The 23,653-nt window shown below is 40.0% G+C and overlaps 1 protein-coding gene across 1 annotated transcript in view; it reads left to right on the forward strand.

The window, feature by feature from the left end:
• Positions 1-23,653, forward strand: part of LOC136853170 (fibrocystin-L-like) — an 88,251-nt gene that overhangs the window by 41,139 nt on the left and 23,459 nt on the right. The window contains 24 exon segments of the mRNA XM_067128505.1: positions 279-852; positions 855-1,215; positions 2,265-2,406; positions 3,480-3,600; positions 3,942-4,085; positions 4,967-5,144; positions 5,765-5,915; positions 6,595-6,754; positions 7,873-8,054; positions 8,378-8,473; positions 8,475-8,545; positions 9,458-9,696; positions 10,709-10,863; positions 11,872-12,156; positions 12,870-13,042; positions 13,507-13,576; positions 14,567-14,729; positions 15,035-15,270; positions 16,487-16,636; positions 18,257-18,475; positions 19,167-19,264; positions 20,194-20,300; positions 21,161-21,248; positions 22,866-23,047. Of these exon segments, the coding sequence (XP_066984606.1) occupies positions 279-852; positions 855-1,215; positions 2,265-2,406; positions 3,480-3,600; positions 3,942-4,085; positions 4,967-5,144; positions 5,765-5,915; positions 6,595-6,754; positions 7,873-8,054; positions 8,378-8,473; positions 8,475-8,545; positions 9,458-9,696; positions 10,709-10,863; positions 11,872-12,156; positions 12,870-13,042; positions 13,507-13,576; positions 14,567-14,729; positions 15,035-15,270; positions 16,487-16,636; positions 18,257-18,475; positions 19,167-19,264; positions 20,194-20,300; positions 21,161-21,248; positions 22,866-23,047 (4,345 nt within the window).

The following is a 23,653-nucleotide window of genomic DNA, read 5'->3' on the forward strand; positions in this document are numbered from 1 at the left end:
AAGATCCCATATTTCAAGTTAAAACAAATTATGTGAACTTTATTTGTCGAGCCGATGGTTGATACATTTGAGTCCTTTGCATGTGACTCGTGTTTAGATGATTTACAGAAAGGTTGGCACAGTAATAGGATCAGGTGATTGAATATATAGCTTATGCAGACCATTACTGAGAGCTTAAATGCAACAAAGAAATTACCAATGAATATTTAGGTGAAATAAAAGCCTGATTTTATAACTTTCAGTTAAGAGCACATGTTTACACTGGACAATTCTTACAGATACAAGCTATCAGTGAATTGGCATCATCCACTTACACCTTTAGTGCAGCAGCAACTCCAACAGTGTCTGATGTGAGCGTTTCTGGCGACACAGTCACAATTACTGGCTCATCCTTTGGTACATCTACTTCAGGAGTTACAGTATCTATAACTGTGGCTTCTGCCAGGCGCAAGAGAAGTCTAGATGAGACCATCCCAGCAGAGACCAAAAAGAAAGAGATACGGTATCAGACTTATTTCGACGATGACGATGAAATGCACGTTTATGACGAAGAGGCAGAGGTCTCTCGCAACGCGCGCCGTCCAAAGATCAGCTCGGATCTCTTTGATCCACTGGAGACAGAATCTGGATTCTGGGGCATGTTCACCAACACCAATGCTGAGACGTTTGAAGAAAGTGTAAGGCTTGGAGCATGGAGGGTTGCAGGAAGCAATTCTCAGTATTTGAAGAAACTTCAAGCTGCTCATGAAGAACGTGTCCTCAGGCGAAAGAGGCAGACAAGTCCAGCAACCACGACCTACACCTGCACTGTCACCTCGGTCACCAGCACCAGCATTCAGTGTACTGCCTCTGGAGCCCGGCGAATACTTACAGCGTTAATGTGAACGTAGCAGACTTAGGAACTGCTCAGTCGAGTGTTTCCTCCTTCACTGTTTCACCAGTCATCAGCAGCATCAGTCCTGTTCAAGGCAGCACTAATGGTGGTGCTCTCCTTACCATCAGTGGGTCTGGATTTACACCAGGGCAAGTTAGTGTCACACTAGACAGCGTCAACTGTCCTCTTGAGAGTGAAGCTGCGGACAGTCTCAGCTGCAGAGTACCTCCTCATGCTGCAGGTGCAGTTTCAGTGGTTGTCATTTCTTCATCTGTGTCAGCTACTTCTCCAACCGACTTTACGTATGCCTCAGCGGTAACTCCAATTTTGACAAGTGTTAGGTAAGAAAATCATTTTCACTTCTGGAATTCTTGGGGTTTTATATATTAATCTTAAGAGAAGATCAGTGATTACTGTTTTGGAGAGTAATAAATCAAGATCAATACAGTTATCAGTGATTTTCACAGAGGTAACCAAATTGTAAATTAGAGTTGCTGAAAAACATATTTTTAAGCCACTACATAAGTATATGGTTTTATATATTAATCTTAAGAGGAAATCAGTGATTACTGTTTTGGAGAGTAATAAATCAAGATCAATATAATAATCAGTGATTTTCACAGAGGTAACCAAATTGTAAATTAGAGTTGCTGAAAAACATATTTTTAAGCCACTGCATAAGTATATGGAATCTAAAAAATATTAGCTGATAGTCAGTATGCATACAGGCAGCAGTTAGTTAGGTACCTGCGTTGCTCTTGTAGACTTGACTTGCCATTTGCCAGAGAACCTTGATAAGGGCTTTGAGTGCAGAGTAATTCAAATAGATTTTAGTGCTGTTTTGGTAAATCACAAGGCAATTGTTTATAAACCTCAGAATCTTAAAGTGGATGGATATGTTTTAGGATTACTTCAAGATCTCCTTGCAGGTAGGTATTACAGGGGTATTCATTAAAGAGATGCATCAATTCATTTTTTCTTTTTTAAATGAGTGGGATCTCTTCTTCCAGTACTTCCCTTAACTTCTTCTTAATGAACACCTTAATATTCTTTGGAAGCTTCAATTTCAAGTCAATGGCCCCTTAGGTTGGCTTGTTCCATATGAATAGGCTTCATCTACTGAATAATAATAATAATAATAATAATAATAATAATAATAATAATAATAATAATAATAATTAAACACCATATTCTTTGGAAGCTTGAATTTGAAGTCAGTGACCCCTTTGGTGGGCTTGTTCCTCATGAATAGGATTCATCTCCTGAATAATAATAATAATAATAATAATAATAATAATAATAATAATAATAATAATAATAATAATAATAATAATAATAATAATAATAAAAATGTCATATGTATTCAAATCAAGAAACTTCTTTCTCACAGTCCAGACAGCAGCATCACTCCAGGAATGACACTGACACTGACAGGATCAGGTTTTAAATCATCTGCAGAAGACCCAACAGTCATGATTGGTGACGGGTATTGCACTGTTACTTCTGCCAGCGATACTTCCATTGATTGCACGGTCAGTGTACAGAAGTTTTCTGAGTCGTAGATGTTGTTCTTAATTGAAGATTTCTTTTGTGTGTACAAGGAAGCTTTAAAGGTCCTTCTCGTTTGTTTGGTTTGAGGCATAAGATTCTGGTTACATTTGGAGGATTTGCTTGTGCTCTTATTCAAAGAGACTGTTGAGTTCTCACGAAAATTAGCCCAGTCCAGATTTACTGACCTGTTTTGGATGAAAGATGACACTTGGTACACTAACGTCACCCAAATCTTTTTACTTATTCTGATATCCATTTGAATAAACATTTTAATGCACAGGGGACACTTGAGCATAATTATAAGGTAAACTGTTGAGCAATCTAAAAACGTGTAAAGTTTTAAAGTCTCTTTTTACATTTGCCACCAGAGTGTGTCCTCATCTTTGAAATGTTCATATATGTATTTAATTTAAAAGGCTAAAAGTTGGGGAAACTATCTTTCCCATAACACTATGTGGGAGGGTAGAATTGGTGGTCATAATTAAAACCAATTCCAGAACTCTTTTTAGTTTTCTGTAAAAGAAAACTATTATCCCGGCTTTGTCTGTCCGTCCGCACTTTTTCTGTCCGCCCTCAGATCTTAAAAGCTACTGAGGTTAGAGGGCTGCAAATTGGTATGTTGATCATCCACCCTCCAATCATCAAACATACGAAATTACAGCCCTCTATCCTCAGTAGTTTTTATTTTATTCAAGGTTAAATTTACCCATAATTGTGCTTCTGGCAACGATATACGACAGGCCACCACCGTGCCGTGGTTAAAGATTCATGGGCCGCGGCTCATACAGCATTATACCGAGACCACCGAAAGATAGGTCTATTTTCGGTGGCGTTGATTATATGCTGTAGCGGCTGTACAGAAAACTCGATTGCGCCAAAGAAACTTCTGCACATTTTTTTGCTTGTTTTATTTTACTTTATAATTTAGACGAGCATTGTTGACTTTTTTAATGTTTTATAAACATAAAATATGAATGTACCCAGTTATGCAATTCCTTTGATCACCTTTATGAATGATCCATATTTAAATTATCCCTATTTTCTGTCACCACAGAGCCCTGACGTCGTTGGTGGTTCACATTCAGTGGTAGTGCGAGATGCACAGTACGGTGACTCAAACGATGACATTACTGTGTCGTACGAATTCACAGTTACAACTGTGTCACCCACCTCAGGTTAGCAAAGGCCAATATGTTGTACATTTAGAGGCTTAAGTCACAAACTGTTAAGTTGCACACATACTAGATTTGTCACTCTTTCCATGACAAATTGTAATAATATATATATATATATATATATATATATATATATATATATATATATATATATATATATATATATATATATATATATATATATATATATATATATATTTAACTACCCTGTCATAAAACATGCAGTAATCTCAAGCAGAATGAGAGTTAAGCTCATCACCTCATTTCCGTCTTACTCTTAAGATTTCTAAAACGAAAGGGTTCCATTGCAAAGCATTAGCAAAGGTGCATTCCAATTCCAGGTGGATTTGGCGGCGCTGAGATCACCGTCACCGGATTAGGATTCGATCCGAGTGGAGGCTCCGCGGTGACTGTCTGTGGAAACCCCTGCTCTCTTATCAGCAGCACTTCGTCAGCCATTCAGTGCCTCGCTCCACCTTATACAGGTGGGTAGGAATGCCTTTCTCCTTATACAAGTGGGTGGGAATGCCTTTCTCCTCCTTATACAGGTGGGTAGGAATGCCTTGGTCCTTATACAAGTGGGTAGGAATGCCTTGCTCCACCTTATACAGGTGGGTAGGAATGCCTTGCATGCTGTTTGCAAGACCTTTCTTCTTTTCCTCCCAGAAGTATGTCAGGTTCTTTTGCCTCAGTGCATTTTATCAAATCATACTTTTTTTTTATTAATTTTTATGTTTTATTACACAGTAGCCGGCGTGAATATCAGATACCTTATTTTTGACAATTATTCTCAGTTGTAAAGTACAAATTAGAAATATTTATTTTTGACAAACTTCAATTTTCCCACTGACACTTTGTGTGTGTGTGTGTGTGTGTGTGTGTGTGTGTGTGTGTGTGTGTTTTGAATCTTTGAATATAGTGCAGTGAAATATCAACTACTCAGTTTTCAAAGAGCGTCAAAATCAGTTTCCTTGTGTCAAAATTGACTTTCCGCAGGAGCCCATTCCAAGAAAAATATTGTTTACAGAAACATGTTACATGCATGAAAGCATAAATTGTTACATAACTGTGTTGGATGTTAATAGAGTTGTCCAAGTTTATTGCCCAGCAGAAACATTGCATCCATGAAAGCATAAATTGATACATAACTGTGTTGGATGCAATAGAGTTGTCCATTTATTTCATTCTCAGGCAAGAAAAATATTGCCCAGCAGAAACATGTTGCATCCATGAAAGCATAAATTGATACATAACTGTATAGTGGAGTGGCCCAGTCATTCCATTCACAGTCTCTTGCAAACTCAACGTCGCCTTATTTTCTCAAATTGATTTTCTCAAATTGATTTTCTCAACCTGATTTTCTCAGCTGGTGGAACCAGTGTGCCGTGTGACATCGAAGTGACAAACCCAGGCTCAGTTACAGCAACTCTGTCGCCTGGTTTCACCTACGATCAAGCCCTCACGCCTGTTGTCGCCTCCGTTTCACCTAAGAGGGGAGGAACGGCTGGTGGCACTGTTCTCACAATCACTGGCACTGGTTTCTCGTAAGTCCATTGGACTCTCTGAGTTTGTATTTAATTGAGCTTACTTTTAATACTCCAGGGTATAAAACCTTTTGTGACACTGCAGTGAAATTCAGAGAAGTTTGCGATTCATTCTAGATCCTTGATACATCTTATCTCTCCTGCGAATTTTTGGCATGAGTGACCTTGGTAATTGTGACGCTAGAATAACTCCAATGCTTAATTGATCATGGAAAAGCAGAGGCACTTATTGTTAACTCATTATGTAGCTTAAGTGGAGACGTTTCATAAGAGGTTCTGAATGAAGCCAATCTAGGATCAAAACAGATACTTCTAAAATATATTATTTTATATGAAGGCCTGTCATAAGAATCTAGTTTATATCATGACCAGCTGCTCTGCTGGTATAGTGGTTAGTGTCGTGACATGCCACTCAGATGTCGCACGGGGTTCATGTCTCCCCCAGGGTGATGAAAAATCACTGGCTCTGTATCAAGATCAGTCGAAACCAACATATTCTTTGGAAGCTTGAATTTCAAATTCAGTGGCCCCTTTGGTGGGCTTGTTCCATGCGAATAGGTTTCATCTGTTGAAATAGTAATAATAATAATAATAACGTTGCAAAATGATCTCGTTTCCAGCGTCTCTGGCAATGAAGTCTCCATTGATGGCTCGCCTTGCATCGTTTCCTCCGAGACCACAACTGAGATTGTTTGCGAGACGGAGCCACACGCAGGTCCTGGCACCTTCCGAGTCGCCGTGGAATCGCCAGGCCTAGGAATGGCTATCACGGTGAGATAAAAAGAGATGAACCTGAATTCCTTCCGTTGGATGTTTGTGCGAATCACTTTACTAACACTCCCTTCTTTAGATTTTGTATTGCAGCGGTGGGTCGCGATACAACTCGTGTTTTACTTTACATGAGAACCCAAGAGTTTCACACGCAAATCTTTTCCTGATGCTTTTTATTGTTGTATTCTGTTCTTAAATAAAAATACATAAAAATACATTCTTGTTAAGTGACACTTTGCATACTGACAAGGTAGAACCCCCTCTCTCTCTCTCTCTCTCTCTCTCTCTCTCTCTCTCTCTCTCTCTCTCTCCAAAGATATCCACAGATATTTTCCTGGTGTAATAGAAAGCTAAGGAACTAATTTATTATGTAATTAATTTAATTGATTAATTAATTAATGTCCTGCCTCTTAATTACAGTTAAGACGCCCATATTACCTTTTTGATGAATGGTAGCTTATTCTCAAACCTTCCTATTTACAAATGCTTTGCTGAGACCATTTATTATATAATTACTTCAATTGATTAATTAATGTCCTGCCTCTTAATTACAGTTAAGATGCCCATATTACCTTTTTGATGAATGGTAGCTTATTCCCAAACCTTCCTATTTACAAACGCTTTGCTGAGAGCAACGAGATCCCACGAATACTTCATCTAGACAACATTCCTCTCGCAGGATGAAAACGCCGAGTTCTTCTACATCGATCGCTGGAGCTCAATTTACACCTGGGGAGGAAATCCCTTGCCCTCCGAGGGACAACTGGTCGTCATCACAGAGGGCCAGACGATTCTCTTCGACCAGTCCACAGACGTATTGGGAGCCATCATAATCCAAGGTGTGTGATCGACGGCAGAAGGCGCTTTTGTAATAGAACTGAAATGTAAAATTTAGGACAGAGGCCAAGCGCTGGCGCCTGCGAAATCATTCAGCGCCGAAACGGAAATTGACAGTTAAAAGGTCTGAAAGGTGTAACAGGAGGTAGACCTCGCAGTTGCACTACGAATCTATTGCTAGGAGAGGGTGGGAAGTAAGATGGAAGAAAGAGAATATGAACGGAGGTACATTAAACCAATGAAAGGGGTTGCAGCTAGGGGCCTTAGATAATGCCTACAGTGCACCGCGTGAGGTGCACTGACAGCACTCCCCTCCTACAGGGGACACCGCTTTTGCCAGAACAAGTGAAAGTGTAGGTTGTAGATCGCAGATAAACACAAGCTTGAAATGTCTGATTAGCTTGTGTCAAGTCTTTGTTAGTTCCCAGTAAGATTAGTGTTGCATATTCTTGCTGTAATTTTCTTGAAAAAAATTTATAGTCTTTTAAAAGTGCTTTCTATTATAAATGCCGATAATATTTGAAAAAGCTTTTACGGATTAGGCATAAGGTTTCTCATGCTTGTTTAGTTATTATTATTCAGAAGATGAAACCTATTCATATGGAACAAGCCAATCAGAGGGGTCACTGACTTGATATTCAAGCTTCCAAAGAATATTAAGGTGTTCATTAGGAAGAAGTAAGAGGAAGTAAAGGGAAATACAGAAAGAAGAGACCCCACTTATTAAAATAGAAAAAAATAAATTGTTGTAAAAGATATGTAACCTAGACCAGAATTTTTGTCAACTTACCTCCGTCTGATGTTAGTTTTACCCCCCGTGAGATGAGACTTCAGCCATTGGAGTTTACACCAAAATGTTCGCTTTTATAACAATGGATCTTTCCTAGATAGCGACCCCTAAGAGTTTTTGGGGGTCGTTTCCTAGGACTAATATTTCTTGGGGGTCATTATATTTATGATATTTACAGTCTTTTGTTTTTTTACGGTCATCCCCAACGTGTACTAAACACGCCACAAAGGTGGATACATACCAGGTTAAAAACCCTTGGGGGTCACTCTATCTAGGAAAGATCCCAAGTTATTAAGCACCTAAACATTTTCATATTTTTTTGTTACCCAGGAGGCCATTTAGTTTTCGACGACGAGGCGGCATCCGAACTGATATTGCGCTCGAAATACATACTGATTGTGGATGGTGGCTCACTCAGCATCGGGTCTGAGGAAGAGCCGTTCTTGAACGAGGCTGTTATTGAGCTCCATGGCAACACCCAGGACATCGAGTTGCCACTTTACGGCGCAAAGGTATAGTATAGAGTATCTGAAGGTCCTTGGAGCATTTCTGTTCTGGTCCGCATCGAACGATTCAGTCCTCGTGTTTGACATGACCATTCACAAGAGTTGACACATTTCTGGGAAGATGCAGAAGACGTTTAGATAATGTTTTTAGTTAAAAACAATTATAAATTCCTATTTCAGCTTGACTGAATCCAGCAGATTCTTACTCAGTTGAGGTACCATACCTGTGACTAGTAATAAATTCAAGACGTTGCATTCTACTATCACAGTTCCTATTTAAAGTTTACTCCAGGCAGAGGTATAACCGATATCCCACTTTCATTGTCCAGGTACTGGCCGTGCGCAATGGAACCCTGGATCTTCACGGCGCGCACGTTCCTATCACCTGGACACACTTGGCCGCCACTGCCAACCCAGGAGACACAGACAATCACTCTCAAACAGCCAGTCACTTGGAAAGCCGGTGATCAGATTATCATCGCCACCACAGAGCACAGGTAATGTAAAGGCCTCCCACTTTCGGTTTAAAGAAAGATTTGAATTGAGTGGAATTTCAGATTTAGGCTTCGCTGTTGTAGTTAGGGGGTGCCCTGCAATAATTTCTTGAGGTGAACTTGAATTGAATATAGGATTTAGTCCAGCCACTGGGACCTATGAGGTCATTCAGCGCTGAAACGGAAATTGACAGTGAAAGGTTTGAAAGGTGTAACAGGAGGAAAACCTCGGAGTTGGACTATGAATCCATTGTTAGGAGAGTGTGGATAGCAGGATGGAAGAAAGAATATATGAATGGAGGTACAGTAAAAGGAATGAAAGGGGTTGCAGCTAGGGGACGAAGGAAGGGACGCTGCAAAGAACCTAAGTGCACCGCGTGAGGTGCGCTAATCCCCCTACGGGGGTTGATGGTCAGTGCACCGCTATTTTAGGAATTATCCAGTTACTAATAAAGATAAAAAAAAAAAAAAGATGGCGATGTTATGATGCCTTGATTTCAGAAAATAAAGGTTAAGGGATGAGTATTAAGGTCTGTTAACTGCATTTATAACGTTCTGATATTTGCGTGTCGTTATTTTGTATCCAAACGTAAAGGAGAGTAAAGTTGTTCGTATTTTAAGTGCATAAGATGTTTCTCCATCGTTCTTCAGAGGACGTAGCTATTTTCCACTTTCCAAATGTGGTTCGAGCTCCTTTCCCTCATGTGTGGTTGAATATCTTTATTCTACAAGCGTATACAAAGGACATTACTTGTCTGGATGAGTCCTGAGTACAGACAGAGCCTGGCAGTGTCGAGGCGCCTAGCGGTAACATCACAGCTGCCGCGAGACAGATCTCACAGCTCGTACGTTAAAAGCCCCTACTCCTGACACTACTCCCCCACAGCAAGGTAAAGTTTTTACCTCGATTCACAGGTTCATGGTCAACGAGAACGAACAGCGAACCATAGCCTCCGTATCAGGCGACGGTCTGACCGTCACGCTCACAGAAGCCCTGCAGTACGAACACGTGTCGATCGAGCAGACGATCGGGGGGCGCACGATCGAGACACGCGCCGAAGTCGGTCTTCTGACCCGCAACGTCAAGGTTCGGGGGAACATCAACACCGACTTCAGCGAGGTCATCGAGGCCTGCGATGAGCAGTGGAATCCAGGTACGTCAGTTACGTGCTATGAAACTAGACCTTGTCTTTATAGGCTTTATTGAAGAACACAAAACTTCTTCAAACAATACATCTGTAACGGAAGAAGTGTTTCGAAAGAACTAATGATGAAGTACAGAACATTCTCATCTACAGACATATTCGATAAAAGAACGCAAATATTACACACCATTCCACATTTATTTAAATGCTGGGACTTATCCCATGGGACTAGGTACCTTGTTAAAAGGTATATATCACACGTAACGTTGACCGCTGTGGTCGCAATGTTCATTATAGACGGACATCTTTTCTTCTACTGGCAGTGTTGCCATATCCACAGAACAGGAACGCAATGCAATGTTGCCAACCTGCAAAATAACAGTGCGTCAATAGCACGTAGGTTTTGCTAGAAATCTGAGTTTCTTAAATTGATCAGTGGACCTTGTAAACAACTTCATGCATTGAAGCATGATATAAACAATGCTAAAAGTAAAAGAGGATAGTAATAGTAGTAAAAAGGATTAAAAAATATTTAAAAATTCCAAAATCGTGGATTAGAAAGTCAGCAAAACCAAAGATAATAAACGTGTTGAGGTTTTTGAAAAATTCGTTGGTAATGGAACTCACATGCAAGGAAACTTTCGGATGTTTTAGAATAAAATTATTTGTTACAGTTCCTTGAAAGGACAATTTTCATGCTGAATTAAACCCAGATTGAATGCCTGGAGCCAATTTCATTATTGTACAGCTCTGGGAGCCCTCAGAAAATTTATAATGAGAGGAATTTTTATTTTTATAAAAATAAAAATTTGATGTATATTTTCTAAAATCTCCTTCAAGAAAGGAAAGTCGCTAAAGAATTAGTATTAACTACATTTTATCGTAGTTTTAGCTCTGAAATGAATACAGTATATGAGCTCAAGTTTAAAATGAAATATATGAGCTCAAGATTGATCTGTGCAGCTATTACCCCTCTCTGATTCTTAGGACAGTTCAGTTCATTTCTCGAATTGTATCGCAGGTCAGTTCCAAACGCAGTCTTGCTTCGATGGACGATTCGGCACGGAAATGGCCAGTGATCAGTTTGGTGCCACCGTTATGATATTCAGCAAATATCCCAACCAAGACTTGGTCGCTGGTCGCATTGAATACGTCGAAGTTACCGAAGCTGGACAGGTACGGTACCTTACTCTGTAATATCTTCTATGCTTAGGGTAAAGATGAGTCTACCTTGTCAAGAACATGTAACGGTAAATCTGATGGTTTTTTGGTATTATCTACCTTGCAAAAACTTTGTAAGTAGCATGTAATGGCAAATTTGATGGTTTATGGTAACTGTCTTAAAAAAAACTTAAAAAGATATGTTAGTTCGATTGTAGGTCGTTAGGGGATCCTACTACATGACCTCCTCCCTCCAATTTTTTATTTTTTATTTTATTGACTGGAGTATTTATGCTGTTATCTGTGACCACTTGGTCATCTGAGGTGACATGTTTACTTGCCTTACAAAGTGTGGTAATCATAGAAATAATCTTCTTCAACCATAGCAGTCCACAGTCTTGAGTTCGAGTTATACCGCTCCAACATACAACTTTATTTGCTTATTTATTTATTGGTTTATTCTGCTCTCTTCTCATTTGCTCTGCTTTCCATTGCTCCAGCTGGCTTGCCTTACGAGAATATTTGCTCATTATGAATGACAAGTGAATAAACTTGTAACGTAACTTATAACATAAGGCGGATCTTTCCTACATAGACCCACAAGGGTTTTAACCCAGTATGTATGTATCCACCTTTGCGGCGTGTTTAGGACGAGTCTCTTGGCGATTGACCGTAAAACCAAACCAAACGAAAGACTAATTATTAAGATAATGATCCCCAAGAAATATTAGTCCTAGATAATAAAAACAAACGAAAGACTAATTATTAAGATAATGATCCCCAAGAAATATTAGTCCTAGATAATAAAAACAAACGAAAGACTAATTATTAAGATAATGACCCCCCAAGAAATATTAGTCCTAGATAACGACTCCCGAAAACCCTTGGGGGTCACTATCTACAAAAGATCTCGTCAGGCTTTAATCACTTTGATATACAACTTATTCATAAAAAGGCTCTGTACACATATCTTCTTACAGTATCAAGAGCAACTAATGATCATACCTTCTTACTTCTCAACAGGCCTTCAATTTGGGCAGATACCCTCTCCACTTCCACTTGGTAGGCAATGTCAACACCTCATACGTCAGGGGCTGCGCTGTGCACCGCACGTACAACCGAGCCGTGACCATCCACGCAGCAGACTACCTTACCATAGAGCGCAACGTCGTGTACAACAACATGGGCCACGCCATCTTTACTGAAGATGGCATCGAACAGAACAATGTCATTCAGTACAATCTCGCAGTCTACACCAGGACGTCGTCCTCGCTGTTGAATGTTGATGTCACACCGTCATCGTATTGGGTGAGGAATTGGTTGCGGGTCACTTATATGATGTTTTATGGTCTAGAGTGGGGTTTTACAGTATTTACTTGGATCTTTAGAGTAGTTTTCACATCAGTTGCTCTGCTTGGAAGTCATACAGTATAGAGGGCGTATCCTTGACAAGTTTTACACTCTAGAAGGCACATCCTTGACAAGTTTTACACTCTAGAAGGCATATCCTTGACAAGTTTTACACTATAGAAGGTGTATCCTTGACAAGTTTTACACTATAGAAGGCACATCCTTGACAAGTTTTACACTATAGAAGGCATATCCTTGACAAGTTTTACACTCTAGAAGGCATATCCTTGACAAGTTTTACACTATAGAAGGCACATCCTTGACAAGTTTTACACTGTAGAAGGTACATCCTTGACAAGTTTTACACTATAGAAGGTGTATCCTTGAAGTTTTACACTGTAGAAGGCACATCCTTGACAAGTTTTACACTGTAGAAGGCACATCCTTGACACGTTTTACACTGTAGAAGGCACATCCTTGACAAGTTTTACACTGTAGAAGGCACATCCTTGACAAGTTTTACACTGTAGAAGGCACATCCTTGACAAGTCATGCCCTTCTTCAAATCTATTCTTATCAAGTATAATTTCTGAGGTTTACAGAATTTTCTTAACAACAATGTATGGTTCATTAAAGCCTGTAGACCTACACGAACCATCTTCCATTTCCAGGTTGTCAATCCAAACAATATTGTCCGCCACAACGCTGCTGCTGGTGGCACCCACTTCGGCTACTGGTACAGGCTGGAGAGAAACCCCTCGGGACCATCTGCGACGACCTCCTACTGCCAAAATAATGCTGCTATGGGCCTGTTCACTAACAACACCGCCCACTCTTACGGAAGGTACGAATTCAGGAGGGAAATTAATACATTTTTTGTCTTACTCATTCACTTTGGGGTCTTTAATTTGATCTTTTTAGTTTTCTGCAAAAGATGCTATTTTGTCTGTCCGTCCACACTTATTCTCTCTGCCCTCAAATCTTAAAAACTACTGAGGCCAGAGGGCTGCAAATTGGTATGTTGATCATCCACCCTCCAATCATCAAACATATCAAATTTCAACCCCCTAGCCTCAGTAGGTTTTATTTTATTTAAGGTTAAAGTTAGCCACAATCTTGCGTCTGGCACCGCTATAGGTACCGACAACACAGGCCACCACCATGCCATGGCCCTTTTTCATGCTGGGCTTTGCGCTGTCCAGCTTCTGTAACTTTTATGCAAGACCAGTCTCTCAGGCTAGCCCATGAGAAGGCAGAAGTAATTCGACGGTCTGGTTACACTGATTTACCATATAATGCTCTTTCCAGATACGGCCTGTGGGTGTTCTCAATGGACGGCTACTTCCCCAAAACTAGAGCCTGCGGAGGAAGGGACTTGGTAAGTGACATGAATTACTCGATTTGATGAAAAAACCGCTCGGTTTTATAAATAGGAAGAGCCACATTATGTGTTAAATTAAATATCACTGAAAATGAAAATGATCTGTCTACTTGCTCAGTGGAGTTCGTGGACCATTTGAACCAAACAGATCAGTATTTATAGGCTTATTTAAGTTTATTTATGATGAGAAAAAATGTTTGACTTGCATCTGTGTCTGGTACGAGGTCAAGTGTATGAAAATCTATATCTGTTTATTGGCTGCGTTTGATTATTTAAATGCAAATCCAATAATATGGTTTACTGAGATTTCACTCCTTGATTAGGACAGATACTGTGGTGACATCCAGTTTTGCATTGAATTGTAATTTGTCTGGAGGTTATTCTTTTTTTTTCTCAACTTCACATCCCATATGGGGAAACCAGTTTCAGACAGTCTCCCTAACTGAGGATGTCATGCAATTGGAACTTCAGAAGTTCAAACGAAGATGCAATTCATTGCTACCCTAAGGCTATTCTCCTTGCGTTTTAATACATTTTTATCTGTTTACTAATTTGATTTTGATTCTTTAATAAGAGAGATCTCTCCTTTCCGTATTTCTCTTTGCCGCCTCTTACTTCTTCCTAATGAACACCTTAATATTCTTTGGAAGCTTCTTGAATTTCAAGTCAGTGGCCCTTTGGTGGGCTTCTTGTTCCATATGAATAGGGCTCACCTTCTGAATAAAATAGAATGTGCCATTAACACAGTAAACTATGCTATATATTTTTGACAGCTTAATTACTTTCTGACTTTTACTTTTCATCCTTTGACCTATGGGCTCTCCTCCCATCTAGCTGTTCAACTTCTTGTAACTTTACTCTGACCCATTTTCCCTTGTTAAGAACAAACCTGTCAGGCGACCCCTGTGGGATCTTAGAAATGTGACTCAGGGTCTTGTTAAACTAATAATAATAATAATAATAATAATAATAATCCCACCTGCTCAGGTTGCTCAGTGGCACAACTTCACAGTGTGGAGGTGCGACAGGGGAGCTGAGGTCGTCTTCGGTGGCAACCTTCAGTTCCACGGCTTCGTCACTCTAGACAACGAACACGCTGGATTGGAAATGGTCAAGATGCAGGGTAATTTCGGCGAAGACGATGGACCAGGTAAGCCTTCCGTCACACTGCATTATTTGAGTGGCGCTGTACTCCTTTAGCTGGTCAGCTGGTATGGTGGTTAGTGCTGTTGGCATGCCACTCAGATCAGTTACTGCGGTGGGAGGTTGAAACCAAAATATTCTGTGGAAGCTTGAATTTCAAGTCAGTGGCCCCTTTGGTGTGCTTGTTCCATGTGAATAGGCTTCATTTAGTGAAACAATAATCAATAATAATAAAATATTATCATCATTCAAGGCAGTTTTATGATTAGCATTCACTGCAGAGCCTGATCTGACCTCTGGTGCGTCTGGCAGGTATTTTCGACTCCCTCGTGATCGGACACTCTGCCTTGTCACCGGGAGGCTGTGGGGACGAGACAAGCGGCATCATCGCACCGAAGCAGAACATCTTCAGCATTGCTGACACCAAGTTTGTCAACTTTGACACCGGAATGTGTTCTGCACTGTCTGGCTGCTCCCAGTGCAAGTTCAGGCAAGGAGGTTTCCAAGTGCAAGTGAAGGGACTCACCTTTGAAAACTCACCCAACAAGGTAGAAGTCATATGTTGATCAGTTCTTCAGTTCTAAGTTCTTATCTGTTATCGGTCATTTGTTGCATTTTGATACATTTTTATCTGTTTATTTACTATTTTTTTTTCCTGATAAGTGGTATCTCTTCTTTCTGTATTTCCCTTTACTTCCTCTTACTTCTTCCTAATGAACGCCTTAATATCCTTTGGAAGCTTGAATTTCAAATCAGTGGCCCCTCTGGTGGACTTGTTCCATATGAATAGGTTTCATCTGCTAAATAATAATAATAATAATAATATCAGTCATTTCTTGCATGTAAATGATTTTCAGTCCAATCAGCTATCATGTTTATGCAACTGTCAGTCAGGTCTCGTGTTTATATTTTTATTGCAGTCACTTTTTTTTATTTTCATCAGCCTGTTCTTGTATCATATAACTATTATAGTAAGCTCTTTTATTTACTGTATATCTCTCTTGGCCATTCACTTGGCATCTGCATTTCCCAGAAATCATTTCAGATACCAAGTTGTTTATCAGTTTCATGACTGTTTTCCCAACAGCCATTTCACTTTCTTCTTCTGTTCATCTTTCAGTTCTCTTGTAAAGTTCCTTCTCAGTAATGGCCCTTGTTCATTTACTTAGCATTTGGTCATCATATTAATAAACTTGAAGTCCGCTTAGTTGCTTTGCATTTCACTGTCTTAACTTCTTTAGTTACTTTTCCAAGAAGAGTAGTATTTATCTGATTATTACTGGTGATCCCCGTAAGGGGTTAGTGGCGTCAGTGCACCTCACGGGGTGCACTGTAGGCATTACTGGAGGTTATCTGCAGCGTCTCTTCCTTAGGGCCCTAGTTGCAACCCCTTTCATTCCTTTTACTGTACCTCCATTCATATTCTCTTTCTTCCTTCTTACTACTCACCCTCTCCTAACATTTGTTTCATAATGCAACTGCTTTGAAGTTTTCCTCCTGTTACACCTTTCAGACCTGCCTACTCTGTATCCCTTTCAGCGTTGAATGACCTCCTAGGTCCCAGAGCTTGGCCTTGGGCCTAAGTTCTACATCGTATTCCATTATTGGTGATGAAGTTATCTCAGCTGCCATATGCAGTCCAATGAGTTTTTCCATTTATTCCTGTCTACTTAGCAGATTCAGTGTGATCTTCGCCACAGACATTTTGATTCGTTTGCGAACTGTTTTCCGCATGTCGTAAATCATACGTTTCCTTTTCCACAGATGAGGTTCCAGTGGGAATACGAGACCATCTGGATAGATGCCGATGGCTCCCTCACCGGCCAAGCAGAGAATGTTTTAGTGCCATCAATGGGCATCCTTCCCCCGTCCAGCTGCCAGATTAATGTCACGGAATTTTCCGTCAACCCCGCGGTAAGCAAAAATAGATGTCTTCAGATACATCTGCATGTTCTTGAAGTCATCTGTCAGTCACATTCTCTGCCCACACTGCACTAAAATGGAAAGCTGGAGTATCTGCAAAGTTTTCGAAATTGAAATAAGCCATCTATTGGGCTCGTGAAACACAAAATATACAAGTTACTGCAGTTTCAGAATGATTCTTCAAAGCTTTATTTAGGGGGTCCCATTTGCAGTATCTGCAAAATCAGTAGTAAGGCAAGGGAGTATCTACCACTTTTCTCAGTTTTGTATTTTTGCAGACACTGCAGTCTTCCATTTTAGGGCAGCACAATGCAGACACTGTATTTGTTTTGCTTTTGGAAGGATTCCTAAAAGAGTCGTTGAGGCAGGACATAAATCTGTGAAAAGAATGATTTTGATATTTGTTGTTACAGGCTGTCATAAAGCAATAACATTACAGCTAAGAGACTGACAGTGTATTATTAAGGCTTTTTCGATGTCGTCTGCTTGAAATTTGTACGAACAGGATAAATTCAGAAATGAATAAAGTTTCTGAAAGAATCGATTGCTAATATACAGTAGTTTACCACTTGGTATTGTTAGAACAAAAATCAGTTATAAAATATTTTTTTATATTATTGATTATATTAACAATACCTGTATAAATTCCTGATCCATTTTAGTTGCTGGTAATATTCACCACCTTTGCTTTTAGTTTTCTGTAAAAGAAAACTATTGTGCCGGCTTTATCTGCCCGTCCGCACTTTTCTGTCCGCCCTCAGATCTTAAAAGCTACTGAGGCTAGAGGGCTGCAAATTGGTAATTTGATCATCCACCCTCCAATCATCAAACATGGCAAATTGCAGCCCTCTAGCCTCCTCAGTAGTTTTTATTTAATTCAGGTTAAAGTTAGCCATAATCGTGTGTCTGGTAACGATATAGGATAGGCCACCACCGGCCCGTGGTTAAAGTGTTATGGGCTGCGGCTCATACAGCATTATACCGAGACCACCGAAAGATAGATCTGTTTTCGGTGGCCTCGATTATACGCAGGACAGAAAACTCAATTGCGCCAAAGAAACTTTTCGCAGTTATATTAGGTTGAATGGGCGTGGCCTGCATCTGAGCTTTGAAAGAAAGAAGCAGTCTTGATGAAATGGCGTTACTGGATATTGCTGCTGTTAGAATAAGCCAGCATTATGCCTGCTTAGGCTCTGTATCACGCAAGCAACCCATAAATGAACACTTAGATTGAATATTGCTTGCGTATACATTCCAGGCCCCAGGTTCTGTCTGCTCTGGTCTGAAGTTCCTGTGATTCAACGTTGAAATCTTTGTGTTTACATTCAGGCCCCAGGTTCTGTCTGCGCTGAAGTTCCTGCGATTCAGCGTTGAAATTTTGCGTTTACATTCCAGGCCCCAGGTTCTGTCTGCTCTGGTCTGAAGTTCCTGCGATTCAGCGTTGAAATTTTTGTGTTTACATTCCAGGCCCCAGGTTCTGTCTGCTCTGGTCTGAAGTTCCTGCGATTCAGCGTTGAAATTTTTGTGTTTACATTCCAGGCCCCAGGTTCTGTCTGCTCTGGTCTTAAGTTCCTGCGATTCAGCGTTGAAATTTTTGTGTTTACATTCCAGGCCCCAGGCTCTGTCTGCTCTGGTCTGAAGTTCCTGCGATTCAACGTCAAAGGCCCCAACATCAAACCCGATTCTCTTCAGGGGAAGGAGATTATTGTGTCCAACGCCCACGGCAACACGCGTGTCCCATACAGAATCAAGAGACTGACCACAGAGGGATGGATGGGCATTTTACCCACAGGCGATAACTACCAGTGGGAATTCGATGGTGCCCAACAGGTAATGTGTATACATACTTCCATTTATACATTGATGCATACGTGAAAGCGAGACCATTGTTTTGCTGCTTTTCCTTGGTGAACAATATCATATCCTTTTGGAACAGTGCTGTCGGAATCTTTATAGAGCAATTGGAACTTCAGAAGTTCAAGCAGAGACGCAATGCATTACTACCCTAATACTATTCTCCTTGCATCTTAATTCATTTTTATCTGTTTATTAATTTATTTTTTCTTTTTTTAATAAGAGGTATCTCTTCTTTCTGTATTTCACTTTACCTCCTCTTACTTCTTCCTCATGAACACCTTAATATTCTTTGGAAGCTTCAGAATTTCAAGTCAGTGGCCCCTTTGGTGGGCTTGTTCCATATGAATAGGGTTCATCATCTGAATAATAATAATAATAATAATAATAATAATAATAATAATAATAATAATAATAATAATAATAATAATAAAAGTATAAACATCACCATATTCTTTGGAAGCTTGAGTTTTAGTCAGTGGCCCCTTTGGTGGGCCTGTTCCATATGAATAGGTTCATCTTCTGAATAATAATAATAATAAAGTATAAACATCACCATATTCTTTGGAAGCTTGAATTTTAGTCAGTGGCCCCTTTGGTGGACTTGTTCCATATGCATAGGTTTCATCTTCTGAATAATAATAATAATAATTACGTTAACTTTCAGATCACCAATTTGACCTATGACGCAGAAGTGCGCCTTATGGAGAACGGCGATTACTTCTTCGTTTCTCACGAGTTCATTCAACGCCCCGACTCTTTTGGGTAAAGGATGCTTTTCGTTTTTAGTTTTCTCTAAAAGAGAACTATTGAGATGGCTTTGTCTGTCCGTCCGCACTTTTTCTGTCCGCCCTCAGATCTTAAAGACTTCTGAGGCTAGAGGGCTGCAAATTGGTATGGTGATCATCCACCCTCCAATCATCAAACGTACCAAATCGCAGCCCTCTAGCCTCAGTAGTTTTTTTTTTATTTTATTTAAGGTTAAAGTTAGCCATAATCGTGCATCAGGCAGCGCTATAAGTGCCAACAACAAATGCCACCGCCGGCCCATGGGTGAAAGTTTCATGGGCCGCAGCATTATACGCTGTACAGAAAACTCGATTGCGCCGAAGAAACTTCAGCGCATTATTTACTTTTTTTTCGGTACAGTGCTTAGTTTCTGTGTTTATCTTCATTCAGTTATGTCACTTTGATGGACAAATTAATACTGTATGAGGCTGAGTTATGAAGTACCTCTTCACTCAGTAATACTACTGTAATTTGATTGAACAGTTCTTGCAGTAAGATGCTAAGTAGTTATCTCCTCAGAAAAAAAATATAATTTGGAAGGGCCTATTTGGCATCAGTATAATCTTAAGTAATTAGTTATCTCCTCAGAAAAAAATATAATTTTGAAGGGCCTATTTGGCATCAGTATGAAGCTAAGTAATTAGTTATCTCCTCAGAAAAAAAAATTTTGAAGGTCCTATTTGGCATCAGGAAGAACAGTTTCCTCTGCATTATAAATTTTAGTATTGATACTCATTCTGTCAAAGATATCATTTTCAAGGACTATTTCTCTCAGCACATCAGTAAAGAATAAAATAATGATGTAAAAGAGTGTCTATTGATTATACATATCCCTTTGAAGAATCGAATCAAACAGCAATCAAAACCTAATATATTTCCATGTTCCCTTCGAATTCTCTCCACAGAACCCTGGGAACACAGAGGAACAGCACCAACGCGCTTCCAAACCCGAATACCAATGTGCACGGCGATTACTACTGGGACAACAATACAATGACCATGACTTACATGGGTGGGTATTATTTGTCGAAAGGCCTTCAAGATGCCCTAGCTCCTAAGGCAACAATGCCCCTATCTTATGAAGGGGGTAGGCCCCCTTTGAAATCCCCAGCCTGCGTTGCTTTTCTTTTCTTTTTATCCATTCCCATATGGCCCAGGCTTAGTCACCGTAGGGGGTTAGTCCCGTCAGTGCACCCCACGGGGTACACTGTAGGCATTACTAAAGGTTCTTTGCCACGTCCCTTCCTTAGGCCCCTAGCTGCTACAACCCCTTTCATTCCTTTGATTGTATCTCCAGTCATATTCTCTTTCTTCCATCTTGCTATCCTTAACCCTCTCCTAATAATTATTTCATAGTGCAACTGCTTTGAGGTTTCTTCCTGTTACACCTTTCAAACCTACCTACTCCCATTTTCCTTTCCAGCGCTGAATGACCTCATAGGCCCCAGTGCTGCTTGGACTTTTAGCCTGAAGTCTGTATTCCATTCCATTCTTCCTAAAGTCTGTCCATTCCACTCCATTCTGATGCTCACCTCTTATTGAAGAAGAAATCCATCATGAACACTTTCTAAGAGTCTATAGATTTGATTGTGGTCTGGTTATGATAATAAGAATGATTTAATTTTGATGTTTGTTTACTGAAAGGCAGGCTTAAGCATTCACCCGGTACTAAATTAAAAAAAAGTTATTTTGATTGATTTATGTAAACTGGCTTTGCAATACCTAAGGTCATCAATACCAAAAGGGAAAAATTGTATTATTTTACTACTCATATAAGGAAGGATCTGGTAACAGAGTGTTAAGGCAGAGACACGCGTTCCTGTCATATCCAGTAGTTTCTCAGAATATTTAAAGCCAATCATATTTTCGCAGTGAGCTCAACGCAGGGACGTCGTAGAAGGACCGTCTTTGATGATCGCATACCAGGCTTCCAGCGAAACATTAACTTCCAGGTCTACAGGTTAGAATTACGTTCTGTCGTTTTTCTTGCTGAGATAAACAAAAAAATTGATAATTCAGCGCTAGAGTAGTTCATTGTTGTCCTGTGTGGTGGTCGCTCGCAGTGTTATAGACTCAAGTTTGATTTAAAACCGGTGCATTGACTTCAATGTCTACAGGTTAGAATTACGTTCTGTCGTTTTTCTTGCTGAGATAAACAAAAGAATTGATAATTCAATGCTAGAGTAGTTCATTGGTGTCCTATGTGGTGATCGCTCGCAGTGTCATAGACTCAAGTTTGATTTAAAACTGGTACATTGGCTTCAAGGTCTACAGGTTAGAATTAACGTTCTGTCGTTTCTCTTGCAGAGAAAAACAAAAATAATTAATAATTCATCCTCATTCCTTTCTCCACCTAACGTTATTTCATCCCTTAATGCAGTGGTTCTCAACCTGGGGGGCCTCAGCAATTTCCAGGGGAGCGGGGGGGTGGCAAGCCCTAGGAAAAAATTGAAAATTCTCTAATTATATTCATTATTCTCTTGACAAGAGTGAGGAACTGATATTCAGAAGTTTATGAATAAATGCAAAAGTATCGCCTTACAACGTTAGTTTCCTATAGTCTGCTACTCTGGTTAGACTCGTTGGGCTCAAGAATAAAAACACCCCTTCTCTTTCTTTTTATTTTTCATTTTCCTTTAAATCTGGGAGGGAATTTTACTCATAGATGCAAGGGGGCCGTGGAGGGAAGGACCAACTCTCAGAGGGGGCGTGGTAATAAAGAGGTTAAGAACCACTTTATTTCTGTTTTCATTGAATTTATAGACACCCTCATATCTGGCCATATAATGCATTCCATGAAACAAGATCAGTAAAGCTTTTGTCAAGTTGTAAAGAAACGTTTTTGTTTTTCTTTTCATTTATATTTTAGTTATTATGATCATGTTTTCTGTGGATGGTTCCTTCTCGTAAAATTTGGGTTTTATTGATTGGGTTCTTGTTTATCATTTCTTCAGAATCATTTGCTTTCATGTTTTTGATTACTTATCATTGTGAAGGTGTGTGGAAAGCTTCAATTATTCTGTGTCATATTGTTGATGTAACGGTATTTACTTATGTATGAGTCGTAGATGTACTGAAATTTCATCCATAAAGAATCTGTCATTTGATATCATCACTTTCTCGTGATCTTGAATGGAAAAATAAAGTCCTCAGTAGTAGTAGTATATTGCTATGGTCGACCCCCGGTATTCGCGGGAGATGCGTACCTCTATGCCCCGCGAATAGCTAAAATCCACCAATACTTGACACCCATCTGAAACCACTTATAACTGCCTATTTTGATAGTTCAAAACACGAAAAAAACATTGTACCTGAATATTTTAATGGTTTTATCACAGAAAGTGCATTTAGTCACGAAAATGATATGAAAATAAAGTAATAAGTGAATATTTCCCTATGAAAAATACCGCGAACGGGCGAGTTTTCCTCGAATAATGAGTACATATGCTTCCACTGAGAAATCCGCGAATAGCCGGGGGTCCAATCTATACATACTACTGCGGACGTCATTTTCCCATTAAAGAATCTATCCTTGTGTTAGAAAACTACACTCTTCTCTCTCTCGAACGTCCTCCAGGTGCTACTTCGAAAACTGCGTCACTCCCACCCCCCCACCAGTGCCGACAGGACGACCCACAACCACCTTCAGGTGGTCTAACACTGAGACTTGGAAGGAGGTTCCTGTGGGCTCGGGCGGACATCCCACCGAGGGCACCTACGGCCTCCCTGTGGCAGGAGATGAGATCGTCATCCCGCCTGGTAAGTATCCCATTCCGTTTGTGCCCCTGTCACTGTCCATTTTTTTTTCTTTATTAATAGGTGGGATCTCTTCTTTCTGTTCCCCTTTACCCCCTCTTACTAATAATAATAATAATAATAATAATAATAATAAATGTTTTGTATTTTATCTTGCATTCTTTCAAGGGGTTAGTGCCGTCAGTGCACCTCATGCGGTGCACTGTAGGAATTTCTTGAGGTTCTTTTCCAGCATCCCACCTGCAACCCCTTTCATTCCTTTTACTGCACCTCCGTTCATATTCTCTTTCTTCCTTCTTGCTATCCACCCTCACCTAACAATTGTTTCGTAGTGCAACTGCTCTGAGGTTTGCCTCCTGTTGCACCTTTCAGACCTACCTACTCTCAATTTCCCTTTCAGTGCTGAACGACCTCGTACGCCCCAGCACTAGGCCTTTGGCCTCAATTCTGTGTATTCTCTGATCTTGTTTATTGCTTACCATGAGATGACAAATACTACAGAACGCTCAGTAATGTTAATTTTCATTGAGACTGACAGAAATATTATGAATTCTTTAAAAAAAAAGCTTTTACAGTCATGTAACTGGAAGAAATCTATTTATTTTATGA

Source organism: Macrobrachium rosenbergii, chromosome 26 (genome assembly GCF_040412425.1).
Source record: "Macrobrachium rosenbergii isolate ZJJX-2024 chromosome 26, ASM4041242v1, whole genome shotgun sequence".
NCBI classification, from domain to species: domain Eukaryota; kingdom Metazoa; phylum Arthropoda; class Malacostraca; order Decapoda; family Palaemonidae; genus Macrobrachium; species Macrobrachium rosenbergii.